Source organism: Jaculus jaculus, chromosome 19 (assembly GCF_020740685.1).
Source record: "Jaculus jaculus isolate mJacJac1 chromosome 19, mJacJac1.mat.Y.cur, whole genome shotgun sequence".
NCBI classification, from domain to species: Eukaryota; Metazoa; Chordata; class Mammalia; order Rodentia; family Dipodidae; genus Jaculus; species Jaculus jaculus.
This window is the reverse complement of record NC_059120.1, coordinates 58,374,695-58,391,940: the sequence shown is the minus strand read 5'-3', so window position 1 is coordinate 58,391,940 and position 17,246 is coordinate 58,374,695. Positions and strand designations below refer to the sequence as shown.

Here is a 17,246-nt window from a genome sequence, read left to right as displayed (position 1 = left end):
GCGTGTGACACCCGGCCTGGCTCAAAGCCTCCTTTTAACCTACACTGCTGTTACACCGTTCATGGTGTCCAGCCGTCCTTTGGAGAGGACGACGGGGCTGAAAGGGGTGACTTCTTGGTGGGTCAGATCATAGCGGCATTTTCGGTTTTGAAATCCATTTAACAATAAAGCAGCGTGAGTCAGCCCCTCCCACCGTATGATGCCATGGAACACACCCCATCATGTCATCGCCTGGTTACTGCTTCAGAAAGACACATTTTCCCTTGTGGGGGAAAGTACAGACTTGCTTTAGACCATACAAAACGAAAATGCCTTCAAGGTTACTGTTTTATTTCTAAAAAAAAATAAAGAAAGAAAGAAAAAAAAAAGTTTCCAGGTCTGTGCGCAGGGAGGGTGACTTTAAGAAGACACCCCTTCCCCCACGGAGAAAAGTGGTTGCGTCCACCAGGTCTGCCGGTGTCGGCCGAGGAGGCGGGGCCGTGACGTCATGTCATGGGCGGGGCAGGACTGTTCTAATGCGTTCTTGGGGGGGGAACCTCCTTAGGGACCACTGGGAAGGGGGCTTCCTTTCTCTTTCGCGTTTCTTTCGTCGCCCCTCGGCCGCATCCTTTCCTCTCGGGCTCGGAGCTCCGAAGCGTCGCGGGCGGCCGCAGCTCCTCCCTGCGGCTCTGGGGCCGAGGGCGGGATCCCTCCCGTGGGTCGCGCCGTCCACTCCGCCCCGGGCGACCCAGTTGGCGAGGTCCCCGAGCGCAGGCTTTTGGGGTGGGGAGCGGAGGTGCCGGGAAGCGTGGTGACCGCATGGCTCCGCTTGGAGACGCCCCGAGGCTGGTGCTGCTGTTCAGCGGGAAGAGGAAATCCGGGAAGGACTTCGTGACCGAGGCGCTGCAGAGCAGGTGACAGCGGGGCCGAGGGCGGGGGGAGGAGGAGGACCGGCATCTCCTCGCGTCCAGCGATGGGTGTGATGGAGTGAGCTTTGGACCACTTGTCCTCTTGGGGCAGGAAGAGCACTTGGGGTAGGAGGTGGGGGAAGACACATGTCATGTCCTGTTCAGAAGAAAAAAACAAAGAAACAAAAAACAGGCGACTAACTCTATCAGAACCCCGAAACTGTAGATCTCTCTTCAAGAAACATCAAGACCTTGAAGCTACCAAGCCACCTTCGATGTGCCATTCCTATGTTCACAGTAGTGTCGTGAGGTAAAAGTTGTAGGTAAGGGGCTTCCCCTAAGCCCACAACCTTGAGCGGGGTCAGATTCCACGCTGTACGCAGCACACTGCCTGTAGCAGGGGTTTATTAACTCTTTATGCCAAGGGCGGAGCCCGTGTTATCTCACTGAACCCTCCTGTCCTCTTGTTAGGTGCTGTGTGATATGATTGGCATCTCCATCTTACAGATGCAGAAATAGAGCTCCCTGTGAGTCTTCCCAGCTACAAGGCTGGCGGAGGAGGATCACTTGAGCCCAAGAGTATAAGGCCAGGTTGGACGATATAATGAGATCTTGTCTCTTATTTTCATTAAATTTTTTTTTTCAATGTTGGGTCTCACCCTGACCCAGGCTGACCTGGAATTCACTATGTAGTCTCAGAGTGGCCTCGAAACTCACGGTGATCCTCCTACCTCTGCCTCCAGAGTGCTGGGATTAAAGGCATGCACCACCACTCCTGACAAAAAGGATTCTTTTAAGAGAGAGAATTGGCATGCCAGGGCCTCAGCCACTAAAATCAAACTCCAAAAGCTTGTGCCACCTAGTGGACACATGAGACCTTGTGCTTGCCTCACTTTGGTGTGTCTGGCTTTTATGTGGGATCTGTAGAGTTGAACATGGATCCGTAGGCTTTGCAGGCAAGCGCCTTAACCACGGAGTCATCTCTTGAGTCCAGATCTTGTCTTTTTGAAAAAGAATTAAGAGCTAGAGAGATGGCTCCGTTATTAAGGCACTTGCCTGCAAAACCTAGCAACCTGGGTTTGATTATCCAGTACCTACATAAATCCTGATGCACACAGTGGTGCATGCATCTGGAGTTCCTTTGCAGCGGGTGGAGGCCCTGACATGGCCATATTCTCTCTCTCTCCTTGCAAATAAATAAAAATTAAAAAAAATATATAAACATTTGCCAGGGTGACAAAGTAACAAATGCAGGATTCATATTCAGCTTTCGTTGGCGCTAGGGGCAGAGTTCTTCCTGTTTGAGGTCACTGTCTTCCACAAATGCTACCTTTCATCCAGCCCCTTCTCTCCCTCCCCCTCTTTCTTTTCTTTTGGTTTTTCAAGTTAGGGTCTCAGTCTAGTCCAAGCTGGCCTGGCATTCACTATGTAGTCTCAGGTTGGCCTCTAACTCATGGCCAGCCTCCTATCTCGGCCTCCCCAGTGCTGGGATTAAAGGCAACTGCCACCACGCCCAGCCCTTTTTTTTTTTTCTTTTACAATTATTTTTTCTGTATTTATTTGCAAGCAGAGAGAAAGAGAAAGGATCCTCCAGGGCCTTTTGCCACTGCAAAGGAACTCCAGAAGCGTGCATCTGGCTTTGCATGAGTACTGGGCGATTGAACCTGGGTCCTTTGACTTTCCTAGCAAGTGCCTTAACTGCTAAGCCATCTCTCCAGCTCCATTTTTGTTGTTGTTGTTTTGTTTTTAAATACTTATTTTGCCAGTTTCATTACTGACAGTGTTGCTTTGAGTCAGTTCTCACTCAACTTCAGTTCCTCATCCAAAGCATGGATATAAAAACCTTATCTCAGGGGCTGACGGGATGGCTTAGCAGTTAAGGCACATGCCTGCAAAGCCTGACCACCCAGGTTCGATTCTCCAGGTCCCATGTCAGCCAGATTTACGTGGTGGCGCATGCATCTAGAGTTCATTTGCAGTGGCTGGAGGCTATCACTGTCTTTCTCTCTCTCTCCCTTTCTCTAATAGATAAATAAATAAATAAATAAGGCTGGAGGGATGGCTTAGTGATTAAGGCGTTTGCCTGCAAAGCCAAAGGACCCAGGTTCCATTCCCTAGGACCCACGTTAGCCAGATGCACAAGGAGTCGCACTCATCTGGAGTTCATTTTTAGTGGCTGGAGGCCCTGGCGTACCCATTCTCTCTCTGTCCCTCTTTTTCTGTTAAATAAATAAAAATAAATCTTAAAAATAACAAAAAGAACTTTATCGCAGGCTGGAGAGATGGCTTAGTGGTTAAGGCACTTGCCTGCAAAGCCGAAGGACTCAGGTTCCATACCCTAGGACCCATGTAAGCCAGGTGCACAAAGTGGCACAAGCATCTGGAGTTCGTTTGCTGTGGCTGGTGGCCCTGGCGCACCTATTCTCTCTCTCTCTCTCTCTCTCCTCTCTCTCTCTCTCTCTCTCTCTCTTTATATATATATACAAATGCCTCTTTCTCTCTCCCTCTCAAATAAATAAAATTTATTTAATCTTGCCATTCAAATGCTTCAGAGCATCTGTGAGCATGTGGAGGCCGGGCAGAAATCACACATCGTACTTACATTCATATCACTGGGATTCAAGTATAATATCCAATAAGTGGTTGGCTAAGTACACTGAATAACTGAGGGATGAATGATTTATGTTGTGGTGACTAAGTGAGTTGAGGCCGAGGTCTCCTTGGCTGTGAGAGAATGAGTTCAGGGTCCCAGCAGTAACCCAACCCAGCGAGAACATTGCCAGGCCTGGCGCTTTCCCAAGCAATGATCATAAATTCTACTTGTTAAGTTTCAGGGCTTCTCTGTATGACTTTGAATTTCATAATAATCTTGTGTGGGAGGTGGAACAGAAGCTGATATTCCATTAAAAAAAAGATTTTATTCATTAATTAAAAAATATTTTTATTTATTTGAGACAGAAAGAGAGAGTGAGTGAGAAAGAGAGAATGAATGGGTGCACCAGGGCCTCTAGCCACTGCAAATGAACTCCAGACGCATGCACCACCTTGTACATCTGGTTTACGTGTGTACTGGGGGATTGAACCTGTGTGCTTTGGCTTCACAGGCAGAAGCCTTAATTGCTAAGCCATCCCTCAAGCACCATTTATTAACTTTTATTTGAGAGAGAGAGTGGCTGACAGAAAGGGAGAGAATGGATGCTCCAGGGCTTCCAGCCACTGCAAACGGAACTCCAGACGCATGTACCACCTTGTGCATCTGGCTTTACGTGGCTCCTGGGGAATTGAACCTGGGTCCTTTGGCTTTACAGGCAAGTGCCTTAACCACTAAGCCATCTCTCCAGTCCTGATATCCCTATTTTATAAAATGAACAAAGAGCATCAGTTGAGGCCTGTCAGAGTTGCAGAGATTCCCTCAGTAGAAACGTGGGTTCAGTGCAGTCTGCTGGATTCTTCTAGAGCTAGAAGCTCTAGAAACTCAAGGTTAATTGGGTTCTTATCTCCCTGCCCCATAGACTTGGCGCTAACACCTGTGCTGTCCTCCGCCTCTCTGGTCCACTGAAGGAACAGTATGCTCAGGTAGGTGGAGGCTGGGCAGAGCCAGCTCCTGGGCTCTGGAGCTTCTTGAATGACTGGCCTGGACTCGGGGACCGTGAGGCTCTATCTCAACAGACAAATGGTGGCATAAAGAAGGTGACCAGGGGCCAGGCGTGGTGGCGCACGCCTTTAATCCCAGCACTCAGGAGGCAGAGGTAGGAGGATCACCATGAGGTCAAGGCCAGCCTGAGACGACATAGTCATAGTGAATTCCAGATCAGCCAGGGCTAGAGAGAGACCCTACCTTGAAAAACAAACAAAAACAAAACAAAACAACAACAACAAAAAAAACAAGATAGAAAAGAAACCAAGATATAGAACAATATGTAGCTGTCTCATTAGTCTTTTTTGTATTGCTATAACAAAATGTTATGAGGCTGGGTACATTGTACAGAAAATACACACACACACACATATATATATATATATATATTTAAATTTTTATTTATTTATTTATTTATTAGAGAGAGAGAGAGAGAGGCAAATAGAGAATGAGTATGCCAGGGTCTCCAGCCACTGCAAATGAACTTCAGTTGCATTTGCCACCACGTGCATCTGCCTTACATGGGTCCTAGGGAATCGAACCTGGGTCCTTTGGCTTTGCAGGCAATCACCTTAACTACTAAGTCATCTCTCTAGCCCTTTTTTTTTTTTAAAGTTTAAAAAGAATTTATTTTTCTTTATTTATTTGAGAGAGAGAAATAGGCAAGGAAAGAGAGAGAGAGAATGGGTGCACCAATACCTCCAGCCACTACAAATAAATTCCAGATGTGTCTGCCCCCTTGTGCATCTGGCTTACATGAGTCCTAGGGAATTGAACCTGGGTCTTTTGGCTTTACAGGCAAACGCCTTAACCACTAAGCCATTTCTCCAGCCCCCTTTTTTTTTTTTTTATAAGTTTTAAAAAGTTGTTTATTTAGCTATTAGAGACAGAGAGAGGGAGGAAAAGAGAGATTGAGAGAGGGAGAATGAACACTCCAGGGTCTCTAGCCACTGCATATGAACTCCATACGCTTGCTCCACCTTGTGCATCTGGTTTACGTAGGACCTGGAGAATCGAACCTGGGTGCTTAGGCTTCACAGGTAAGTATCTTTTGTTTTTTTGAAGTAGAGTTTCATTGTAGCCCAGGCTAACCTGGAATTCACTCTGTAGTCTCAGGCTAGCCTATTTAAAATTTTTATTTATTTATTTATTAGAGAGAGGAGAAGGAGACAGACAGAATAGGTATATCAGGGCCTCTAGCTAATAAACTGCTAATAAACTCCAGATGCATGCACTATCTTGTGCATCTGGCTTTATGTAGGTACTGAGGAATCAAACCCATGTTCTCTTTCTCTCTATCTCAAATGAATAAAGTATTAAAAATCAATAAATAGCTGGGCATGGTGGCACATGCCTTTAATCCCAGCACTCAGGAGGCAAAGGCAGGAGGTTGCCATGAGTTTGAGGCCACCCTGAGACTACATAGTTAATTCCAGGTCAGCCTGAGCTAGAAAACCCTACCTCGAAAAACAAAACAAACAAACAAACAAACAAAAAAAAAAACAATAAATAGCTGGGAATGGTGGCTCATGCCTTTAATCCCAGCACTCAGGAGGCAGAGGTAGGAGGATCACTGTGAGTTTGAGGCCATCCTGAGGCTACATAGTGAATTCCAGGTCAGCCTGGGCTAGAGGCCCTATCTCAAAAACAAAACAAGACAAAAATCAATAAATATACCACGATGACAAGCATGACTGACCAGTGGGCCATGATGCTCCTGGAGGGAAACCAGTTCGCAAGGAGCCACTGACCTCTCTCTCCTCTGACTAGCGCGGAAGCGGGCGGGGCTGACAGTCCAGGGAGGAGCGCGAGCTGGGCGGGGTTTCCCAGACGCCCTGTTCCAGGTCCTCTGGGTGGACCCTGGGCTGCTTCTCAGTGTTTCTGCAGAACAGTAAGGCAGGCCTGAGAGTCGCTCTTTGGTGTGTGGGAGTGGGGGGGGTAATGTTTCAGCAGTTGAAGAAACTCACTTGCAAAGCCCGATGGACTAGGTTCCATTCCCCAGTACCCACATAAAGCCAATGCGCAATGGGACCCACTTGTCTGGAACTTGTTTACAGTGGCAGGAGGCCCTGGCTGCCCATTCTCTCTGTGTCTTCCTCTTTCTTTCTCTCTCAAATAAAAGTAGCTTCTGGGCTGGAGAGATGGCTTAGTGGCTAAGGTGCTTGCCTGCAAAGCCAAAGGATCCTGGTTCGATTCTCCAGGACCCACATAAGCCAGATGCACAAGGTGGCACATGCATCTGGAGTTTGTTTGCATCAGCTGAAGGCCCTGGCACACCCATTTTCTCTCATTCTGTCTGCCTCTTTCTCTGTCTCTCCCTCTCTCAAATAAATAAATTAAATATTTGAATGCCTAAATGCTATTAAAAAAAAAAAAAGTTGGGCTGGAGAGATAGCTTACTGGTTAAGGTGTTTGCCTGCAAAGCCAAAGAATCCCAGTTCAATTCTCCAGGACCCATGCAAGCCAGATGCATAAAGGGGCACATGCATTTGGAGTTTGTTTGCAATGGCTGGAGGCCCTGGCATGCCCATTCTCTCTCTTTCTGTCCCTCTCCCTGAATCTTTCTCCCTCTCAAATAAATAAATAAAATAAAAAGTAAGCTTCCTGGAAGGTTAGGATAGCCCCTCCTGATTAAAGGGTTCCCGTTTGGCTGATGGCTCAGCCTATACACAGGGGATACAAACTAATGTCAAGATGAGTTTAAACCAGAAATAATTGAGAAGGTAAAAAGAAAAACCACACCACACATTTAAACAATTTCTGGGAATTATCCTAAGACCTTTCTTCCAGCTTTGAGAGGCTTGGGTCTCTCCCTCTAACGCACACTTTTGAGAACCTAGCTTGTGTGCTTGCTTTGGCAGCACTTGGACTGAGTACTGGCAAGATCCAGGAAAACTACTGCTGATTCTCCAAAATCCTCAATGACATGGGAAAGGCAGCCAAGTACTTGCCCTGTGACTTGAGTTTTATATAGGAATTTTATTAAAAATTGTTTCATTTTGTTGTCCTCCTTAATGTTTTCAATCAAATAAATGGGTGAGCTGGTTTTGGCTGCTTTGGAGAAAAAAAAGAAGAACCTAGCTTGCTGGTGCCTGTGCAGCCTGACAGGTGAGGGGCTGGCCCGGGGAAAGACTGTGCTATTGATGGGCTGTGCTTTGGGCAGGAACACGGCCTGGACTTCCATAGACTGTTGGACGCCAGCACCTACAAGGAGGCCTATCGGAGGGACATGATCCGCTGGGGGGAGGAGAAGAGACAGGCTGACCCTGGTTTCTTCTGCAGAAAGATTGTGGAAGGCGTGTCCCAGCCTGTCTGGGTAAGAGTCCCATCATGGCATGGGGGAAATCTGTTGTCTCCCCAGACCTCTCCTGTGCCCATCTCTTGTGTTTCTTGGCCAAATCCCCGGCACTTCACCCCACATCTCAGGAGTCCCCACACTGATCCCTGTGTCTGCCTCTTGCCTCTTGTGAACCATTCTTACTTAGTAGCCAGAGCAGGCTTTTATAAAATATAAGTCAGCGGGCTGGAGAGATGCCTTAGCAGTTAAGGCGCTTGCCTGCAACACCTAAGGATCTGAGTTCAGTTCCCCAGAACCTACATAAAGCTAGATACACAGTGGTGCATGCCTTTGGAGTTTGTTTGCAGCAGCTAGAGGCTCTGGTGTACCCATTCTCTCTATCTGTCCTTCTTCACTTTATCTCTCTCTGCTTGCAAATAAATAAATGTATTTATTTATTTTAGTTTTTTAGTATTTTATTTTTATTTATTTTAGGCAGAGAAAGGAAGAGAGAATAGGTGTGCCAGGACCTCCAGCCACTGCAGACAAACTCCAGATGCATGTACCACCACCTTGTACATCTGGCTTACATGGGTCCTGGGGAGTCAAACTTGTGTCCTTAGGCTTTGCAGGCAAATGCCTTAGCAATTAAGGCACTTGCCTACAAAGCCTAAGGACCCTGGTTTGATTCTCCAGTACCCACCTAAGTGGCATGCACAAGGGGGCACATGGATCTGGACTTTATGTACAGTGGCTGAAGGCCCTAGTGTGCCCATTCTCTTTCTGTCTGCCCTCCCCTCAAAATAAATACACAAATAAATAATAATGATATCTATACCTGGAATTACAGGCATGGTGATGTCTACCTGTAATCCTAGAACTGGGGGAGCAATGACAGGAGGATTGGAAATTCAAGGTCAACCACACCTACAAAGTGACTTGAAGTCTAGCCTGGGCTACATGAGAATGCTGTTCAAACAAATAAACAAACAAGGGCCAGACAGTTCAGTCAGCAGAGTGCTTGCCTTGAGGATCTGAGTCCTATTCCTAGAATCGTGTGAAAAAAAGAAGAAAAGGAAGGCTTCTCCCAGTGGCATGTTTGTAATCACGGTGCTGGTGAGGTGGAGACACACGAATCCCTGGGTTTTGCCAGCAAGTTCATGGCCAGTGAAAGAGACCTTGTCTCAAAAAGTGGAAGGTGAGCTGGAGAAATGCCTTAGTGATTAAAGCACTTGCCTGCAAAACCAAAGGACCTAGGTTCAATTCCTGAGGACCCAAGTAAGCCAGATGCACACGGAGGTGCATGTGTCTATAGAGTCCATTTGCAGCAGCTGGAGGCCCTGGTGCGCCCATTCTCTCTCTATTAAATAATTAAAGAAAAATATTCTTTTTAAAAAGTGGAAGGTGTGGCCAGGCGTGGCAGCACACACCTTTAATCCCAGCATTTGAGAAACAGAGGTAGGAGGATCACCATGGGTTCGAGGCCATCCTGATACTACAGAGCGAATTCCATGTCAGCCTGGGCTGGAATGAGACCCTACCTTGCAAAGAAAAAAGTGGATGGCATATTCCTGAGGATGGCCCCTGAGGGTGTCCTCCAAGCTTCCCCTGTGTGCGTGCGCGGGCAACACCCAGACACACACAACAAAGAGATGCGAACAAGCTCCCCCAGCTGCTGGATGGAAGGCAGGCGTGGGCGCAGAGAGGCTGCGAGGGAGTTGAGAAGGGGCAGTTTTGCGTGTATTCTGAGGACAGGGCCAGTAGGGGTTGAGTGCGTGCCTGGTTGGTTACGGGGTGGAAGACAAACCTTGTCTTCCGAGCGGCTGGGCCAGCGCGGCTGTCGTGTTCCGGGGCAGGGAGGGGGTGCGAGGGACAGGCGAGGAGGGAAGGCGAGGTCCCGGTTTCACGGTGTTGCGATCCACTCGCCGTCGCCGTCGCCGTCACCCCCGGTCGTCTGGGAAGCTCGTGTAGACGGTCCGTCCCGTGGCTTCAGCAAGGTGGCTTGTTACCGCTTTATCCTCGACGACGGGCGCGGTGCCTTCGCACGCTCAGAGCTGCACCTGAGTGGTTGAGCCACCTGGCAGGTGACAGGTTCAAGGGGTCTGTTCAGTGAGTGACCGAGTCAGGGAATAGTGGCCACTCACACACACCACTTCTTTTATTTTATTTTTTTTTTCACTTTATTTTTTCTCAATTTTTAAAATATTTTCCATGATTATAAAAAATATCCCATGGTAATGCCCTCCCTCCCCCCTTTTCCCCTTTGAAACTCCATTCTTCATCACATCCCCTCCCCATCTCAATCAGTCTCTCTTTTATTTTGATGTCATCATCTTTTCCTCCTCTTATGAGGGTCTTGAGTAGGTAGTGTCAGGCACTGTGAGGTCATGGACATACAGGCCATTTTGTGTCTGGAGGGAGCACGTTGTAAGGAGTCCTACCCTTCCTTTGATCTTACATTCTTTCTGCCACCTCTTCCGCATTAGACCCTGAGCCTTGGAAGGTGACATACCACCACTTCTAAAGTGCCCCCCTGAGCCAGTCGTGGCGCACGCCTTTAATCCCAGCCCTCGGGAGGCAGAGGCAGGAGGATTGCTGTGAGTTTGAGGCCACCCTGAGACTACATAGTGAATTCCAGGTCAGCCTGAGCTAGAGTGAGACCCTATCTCGAAAAACAAAACAAAACAAAACAAAAAAATAAAATAAAATAAAATAAAAAGGCTAAGGTGTCCCCATTCCCCTTTAGCACCATGACTCTGGCTTCTATTTATTATTATTATACTATTATTTTATTTGAGACAGAGAGTGAGGGGGAGAGACAATGGGTATGCCAGGATCTCTAGCCCCTGCCAATGAACTCCAGACGCATGTGCCACCGGGTGTGTCTGGTTTATGTGGGGTGGGGGAGGTCCTGGAGAATCGAACCTGGGTCCTTAGGCTTTGCAGGCATGTGCCTTAACTGCTAAGCCATCTCTCCAGCCCCTTGCTCTGGCTTCCAACGTGCCCACATCCTCCCTTTGGCACCCTACCTTGTTGGTTACCCATCTCCGTCCTTCCTCTGCAGCTGGTGAGTGACACACGAAGGGTGTCTGACATCCAGTGGTTCCAGGAAGCCTATGGGGCCTTGACACAGACCGTCCGAGTGGCGGCCTCCGAGCAGAGCCGCCAGCAGCGGGGCTGGGTGTTCACTGCAGGTAGGTTTGTCCTCAAGGCTCAGCTCACAGGTCTGCCCTCCACGTGCAGGGCGCACGCTGGGCACCCTCCACACACAGGGCACCTTTCTTTAAATGTTTTTATTTATTTATTTGAGAGAGAGATATAGAAATAGGCAGGTAGAGAGAGCAAGAGAGAGAGAATGGGCACACCAGGGCCTCTAGCCCTGTAAATGAACTCCAGATACATGTGCCCCATTGTGTATCTGGCTTATGTGGGTTCTGGGGAATCGAACCAAGGTCCTTTGGCTTTGCAGGCAAGTGACTTATCCGCTAAGCCATCTCTCCAACCCTGACAGGGCACCTTTCTTACGCAGGGCACAGGTACCCTGTTTGCTCCCCAGCAGATCTGGAGTGAATAAGTGAGGTGTTAGGGGATAATACGAGGTTTGGGGCTCAGGAGTTGGTTGGAAGAGGGTGTTTGGAAAGGTCAAGGTCTTCAGGGCCACTTAACTTCTCTGGCTATCTGGTTGGACTCCACTCTCCCCCTGGCCCTTCCCTTCTGCTTTCCAAGCTGGAGGGACTTGATAGTAGTCAGAAAGCAAGCTGGACAAACCCCCATTCTTGTTTTACTTATTTTTCTGAGGTAGGGTCTCAGTCTAGGTCAGGCTGACCTGGAATTCACTATGGAGTCTCAGGCTGGCCTCGAACTCATGGCGATCCTCCTACTTCTGCCTCCTGAGTGCTAAGAGGCTTGTCTGTAGTTTGAGATGACCCATTTCAGTGATAAGGCAAGAGTGACCTCTGCAGGGACACCAAGGGGCTCAGCGGATGGTGGACTGCTGCACCTGCATCATAGCACTTCTCTGGTGGGCAGGTGCCCTCCAGGTGGGCAGAGCTTAAGTCTGGGCAGCAGAGGAGAGAGAGGCAAGGGGTAGGTGCTTGCTGCCTGCCCTGAGGGCTGGGGCCTGACTCACTCTGCCATTCGTCATCCGCAGGGGTGGACGACGCCGAGTCCGAATGCGGTCTGGACAACTTTGGGAGCTTTGACTGGGTCATCGAGAACCACGGAGACGAGCAGTGCCTGGAGGACCAGCTACAGAACCTGCTGGAATTCATCCACACCAGACTCTAATGGCCGGGCTCTAGAGGGGGATCAGAGCCTGCTGGACTGGGGCTAATGCTGGCTCTGCCAGATGTGGGGTTTCCAGTCCTGGCCAAGGGACTGCTGGAACTGGGGTGCTGACAGATGTTGGACAAGTCAGGAAACCTCTGGGCACCCGGGCACTCATCTTCTCTGGAGAGGGTGCTCCGCCTCTTCAGGACACTTAGAGGGCAAATGAGGGTGAATTAACTGTGCTTTGGCTGGGACATACCCTTGTGGATCAGGTCTGCTGGCCTGTGGTGGCCTCACTCCCCTGGGTGGATGCTGGGATTACTGGTATAAGCCCCCATGCCTGGCTACTTCCTCACTTAAAAAAATATATGTGTATAAATATATATGTGTGTGTGTGTGTGTGTATTTTTTTTTTTTTTCCTCTGCTGAGTGTGGTGGCACATGCTTTAATTCCAGCACTGGGGAGGCAGAGGTAGGAGAATCACTGTGAGGTCAAGGCTACCCTGAGACTACCTAGTGAATTCCAGGTCAGCCTGGGCTAGAGCAAGACCCTACCTCAAAAAAACAAAATAAATTTTTTAAAATTTATTTACTTGAGAGAGAGAGAGAAAGAGAGAGGCAGATAGAGAGAAAGAATGGTTGCTGGGTATTGTGGCATACAACTTTAATCCCAGTACTCAGGAGGCAGAGGTAGGGTCATGGTAAGTTAGAGGCCAGCCTGAGAATACATAGTGAATTCCAGGTCAGCCTGGGCTAGAGCGAGACCCTACCTTGAAAAACCAAAAGAGAGAGAGAGAGAATGGGCATGCCAGGGCTTTTAGACACTGCAGACAAACTCCAGACACATGCGCCACCTTGTGCAGCTGGCTTTACATGTGTACTGGGGAACTGGACCTGGGTCCCTTGGCTTTGCAGGCAAGCACCTTAACTACTAAGGCATCTCTCAAATCCCAGCAAAAATTATTACTGAGGCAGGGTCTCACTGTAGCCCAGGCTGTCTGGCTGTTGAACGCAATGACTCCTGTGCGGCCTCCCCAGAGCTGGGATTAATAGCAAGAGCCATCATGCCTGGCTCTTTTCAAAAATTTAATGGAGAGAATCACAATGTAGCTGCCATGCCTGTTTTCTTCCAGCATAATTATTTTGAGATTTATCCACATTATGTGGGTCTAAGGAATTCCTTTTTATTTCTGTGGTTTGGGTACGTATGCCACTATGGTTTTCACATTTACTTGTTGATGGACATTTGATTGCATCCAGTGTTTGGAGCAGACTAATAAAGCCACATGAACATTCATGTACAAATCTTTGTGGCCATGACTCTCATTTCTTTTGGGCAAATAATTATTTTAGTGTTTTGTTTTATTTGTTTTTGAGGCAAGCCCCATAGACCTTTTTTTTTTTTTCCCAGACGCGTGCACCCCCTTGTACATCTGGCTAACGTGGGTCCTGGGGAATAGAACCTGGTCCTTTGGCTTTGCAGGCAAATGCCTTAACCACCAAGCCGTCCCTCCAGGCCACTGGCCTTTATTTACTTATTTGAGAGCGACAGAGAGAGAAAGAGGGAGAGAGAGAGAATGGGCATGCCAGTGCCTCTAGCCACTGCAAATGAGCTCCAGATGCGTGCGCCCTCTTGTGCATCTGGCTAACGTGGGTCGTGGGGAAGCGAGCCTCGAACCAGGGTCCTTAGGCTTCACAGAAAAGCGCTTAACAGCTAAGCCATCTCTCCAGCCTTTTTTTTTTTTTTTTTTTTTTTTTTTTTTAATGTGAGAGAGCTTGACTGGGAGCAAGAATGAGAGAGAGAGAATTGGCATGCTGGGGCCCACAGCCACAATTGAACTCCACACACTTGTGCCACACAGTGGGCATCTGTGCCCTTGTGCATTTGTGTTGCCTTGTATCTGGTTTATGTAAGACCTGGAGAGTTGAACCTGGGTCCTTTGGCCTTGCAGCCAAGTGCCTTAGCCACTAAGTCATCTCTCCAGCCCTTTTAGTTTTTTTTTTTTTTTTTTTTTTTTGAGATTGGGTCTCATGGATCCCAGGCTGGCCTTGAATTCCATATGTAGGTATGGATGACCTTGAATTTTGGATCCTCCTGTCTCAGCCCCCAAGTGCTAGAATTGGGAGTGTTCACCACCATGCCCAGCTACATGATCAATCTTTTAGACATTTTAGTATCTGTGGGCATTTTGCCTGTATTTTCCTCATGATTTTTTAAAAAATATTTTATTTTATTTATTTATTAGAGAGAGAGAGTGACGGATGGAGAGAATGGGCACGCCAGGGCTTCTAGCCACTGCAAACAAACTCCAGACACATTTGTCACCTTGTACTTCTGTCTTACGTGGGTACTGGTAAATTGAACCTTGGTCCATAGGCTTCACAGGCTAATGCCTTAACCACTAAGCCATCTCTCCAGCGCCCCCCTTATACTTTTTAAAAAACAATCTTTATTTGTTTATTTTTAACTTTCATTTACTTATTTATTTTAGAGAGGCACAGAGAGAAAGAGAGAATGTGTGTACCAGGGCCTTCAGCCATTGCAAACGAACTCCAGATGCACGCACCACTTTGTGCATCTGTCTTATTTATATCCTGGGGAAGTGAACCTGGGTCCTTTGTCTTTGCAGGCAAGAGCCTTAACTGCCAAGCCATTTCTCCAGTCTTTTTCTTATGATTTGATACAAATATGATCATATTTGATAAAAATCTCTCAGCAACTAGAAATAGAATGGAATGCCTTCAGTCTGATAAAAGGAAAGAAACAAACAAACCAAAACAACTACAAAAACGCTGAGTGTGGGCTGGAGAGATGGCTTAGCGATTAAGCGCTTGCCTGTGAAGCCTAAGGACCCCGGTTCGAGGCTCGGTTCCCCAGGTCCCACGTTAGCCAGATGCACAAGGGGGCGCACGCGTCTGGAGTTCGTTTGCAGAGGCTGGAAGCCCTGGCGCGCCCATTCCCTCTCTCTCTCCCTCTATCTGTCTTTCTCTCTGTGTCTGTCGCTCTCAAATAAATAAATAAATAATTTAAAAAAAAAAAAAAAAAAAAAAAACGCTGAGTGTGGTGGCACACGTCTGCTATCCCAGCACATGGGAGGTACCAGGAGGCAGGAAGGCCAGCCTTCACTGCCTGACAAGTTTGTGGCTGTTTTGTTGGGAAATAATGATCTATGATAGGCGTACTTTCCATTTTCTGTTTTGTTTTAAAATATTTTTATTGGGGGCTGGAGAGATGGCTTAGTGGTTAAGTACTTGCCTGTGAAGCCTAAGGACCCTGGTTCAAGGCTTGATTCCCCAGGACCCACATAAGCCAGATGCACAAAGTGGCTCATGCATCTGGAGTTTATTTGCAGTGGCTGGAGGCCCTGGCACATCCATTCTCTCTCTATCTGCCTCTTTCTCTCTCTGTCTGTCACTCACAAATAAATAAATAAAATAAAAAATATTTTTATTGGGCTGGAGAGATGGCTAAGGCACTTGCCTGTGAAGTCTAAGGACCCAGGTTCAATTCCCCAATACCCATGTAAGCCAGAGGCACATGGTGGCACTGTTATGCCCAGTGACCACCAAGGAGAACCAAACACGTATGCAAGGACAAGGAGCTTTATTTTGGGCTTAAGCTCAGTCTCTTGACCAATGCAGTGGATCCATACAAGAGCCCCGAGTAGTGGGAGGGCAGGGTTTTCATAGGGATTTGACCATAGAAGAAGGGGATGGGCACATGATTAGTTGATTTAAACAGTGCACTCTTCTGGTTGACTTAGGACTTTGGCGGGCAAAGTTGGTGGGCTGGGGCTAGGGGAATTGAACTTATCTATGACTACAAGAATGTATGGTGTAATCAGTTTCCAGTAAGTGTTAAACCCGCCCTTAGCAGAAGATAAAAACTTAGGCCTTGCTGGGAAACAGAAACTTAGGCCTACTGAGGACTCTGAAGCCTGTCATGGCGTCCGTCTGGTTCCCGAGTCCCTCAGCACATGTGTCTGGAGTTTGTTTAGAGTGGCTGGAGGCCCTGATGTGCTATTTTTTTTTTCTCTCTCTCTCTGCCTCTTTCTCTCTCAAATAAAAATAATCTTAAAAATGCTTATGCCAGGCATGCTGGTGCATGCCTTTAATTCCAGCTCTCGGGAGGCAGAGGTAGGAGGATCATTAAGAGGTGGAGGCCATGGATACCCATGACCTCACAGCGCCTGACACTACCTACACAAGACCATCATAATAGGAGGAAAAGATATGACATCAAAATAAAAAAGAGACTGATTGAGAGGAGGAGGGGATATGATTTAAATATATATATATATTTAAATTATTATTTTTTTGTGGGGGGGTTTTTGAGGTAGGGTCTCACTTTACTCAGGCTGACCTGGAATTCTCTATGTAGTCTCAGGGTGGCCTCGAACTCACAGTGATCCTCCTACCTCTGCCTCCCAAGTGCTGGGATTAAAGGCGAGTGAGAGGAGAGAGAGAGAATGGGCATGCCAGGGCCTCTACTCCAGATGCATGTGCCACTATGTGCATCTGGCTTAGGTAGGACCTGGAGAATTGAACCTGGATCCTTAGCTTCACAGGCATGTGCCTAAACCACTAAGCCATCTCTCCAGCCCGCCCCTCCTTTTGGTTTTGAATGAGTGAATTTATTAAGGTTGTAGCAAGCAGGAGGAAAAGAAGAAATGACATGAAGCAGACAAAGAATGGGCCATGAAGCTAGGCCGTGACCAACACTTTGCAGGAATGATGAATGAATCTCCCAAAAGAGTGAGCGAGGGTCCTGAGCCATCTATAGCCCCAGGCAGAGTCCCTGGGACTCTCACTGAAGGCATTTTTACATCAAGCGATTGAAAAAATACTGACCTCTGTTCAAGGTTTAAGATTTAGGGGAAGGAGGAGTGGCCAGACAGCCTGGCAGTTCCAAGGACACAATGTTTTCAACTGTTAGGCTGTAAATGTAAATGTGGATCTGAGGGGGTGGGGTGGGGGTCACCTCCTTCCCAGACTCCGCTATCAGCACATGATATCTGTCAATGTAATTTATATTACAGAAGCCAGCCTGGACTACAGGAGACCTGGTCTCAAAAAAACCTAAAAAAGAGAACCACAAAAACAAACACACAAAACCCCTACAGATAACAGGAAATTTACTGGTAGAATAAAATGCTTTTTTGTTTTGTTTTTTGTT

General features: G+C 47.6%; 1 protein-coding gene across 2 annotated transcripts; it reads left to right on the top strand.

Moving 5' to 3' along the window:
* Nucleotides 1-551: 551 nt before the first annotated feature.
* Nucleotides 552-12,453, top strand: Pmvk (phosphomevalonate kinase). Of its 2 annotated transcripts, XM_004667227.2 has the most exons (5): nucleotides 552-893; nucleotides 4,400-4,463; nucleotides 7,688-7,840; nucleotides 10,866-10,995; nucleotides 11,952-12,453. In XM_004667227.2, the coding sequence occupies exons 1-5, from the start codon at nucleotides 799-801 to the stop codon at nucleotides 12,086-12,088; spliced, it is 579 nt and encodes a 192-aa protein (XP_004667284.1). In that variant the 5' UTR covers nucleotides 552-798; the 3' UTR covers nucleotides 12,089-12,453. The 2 variants fall into 2 exon arrangements, with proteins under 2 accessions (XP_004667284.1, XP_044994372.1); XM_045138437.1 differs by lacking the exon at nucleotides 4,400-4,463.
* Nucleotides 12,454-17,246: the final 4,793 nt, after the last annotated feature.

Excerpts from the sequence above, each read along its gene's own strand:
- Pmvk (XM_004667227.2), top strand. The coding sequence starts at position 799 with ATGGCTCCGCTTGGAGACGCCCCGAGGCTGGTGCTGCTGTTCAGCGGG. Across the intron at positions 894-4,399 it reads ACCGAGGCGCTGCAGAGCAG|ACTTGGCGCTAACACCTGTG; the intron begins GTGACAGCGGGG and ends CCTGCCCCATAG. Across the intron at positions 10,996-11,951 it reads GGGCTGGGTGTTCACTGCAG|GGGTGGACGACGCCGAGTCC; the intron begins GTAGGTTTGTCC and ends CGTCATCCGCAG.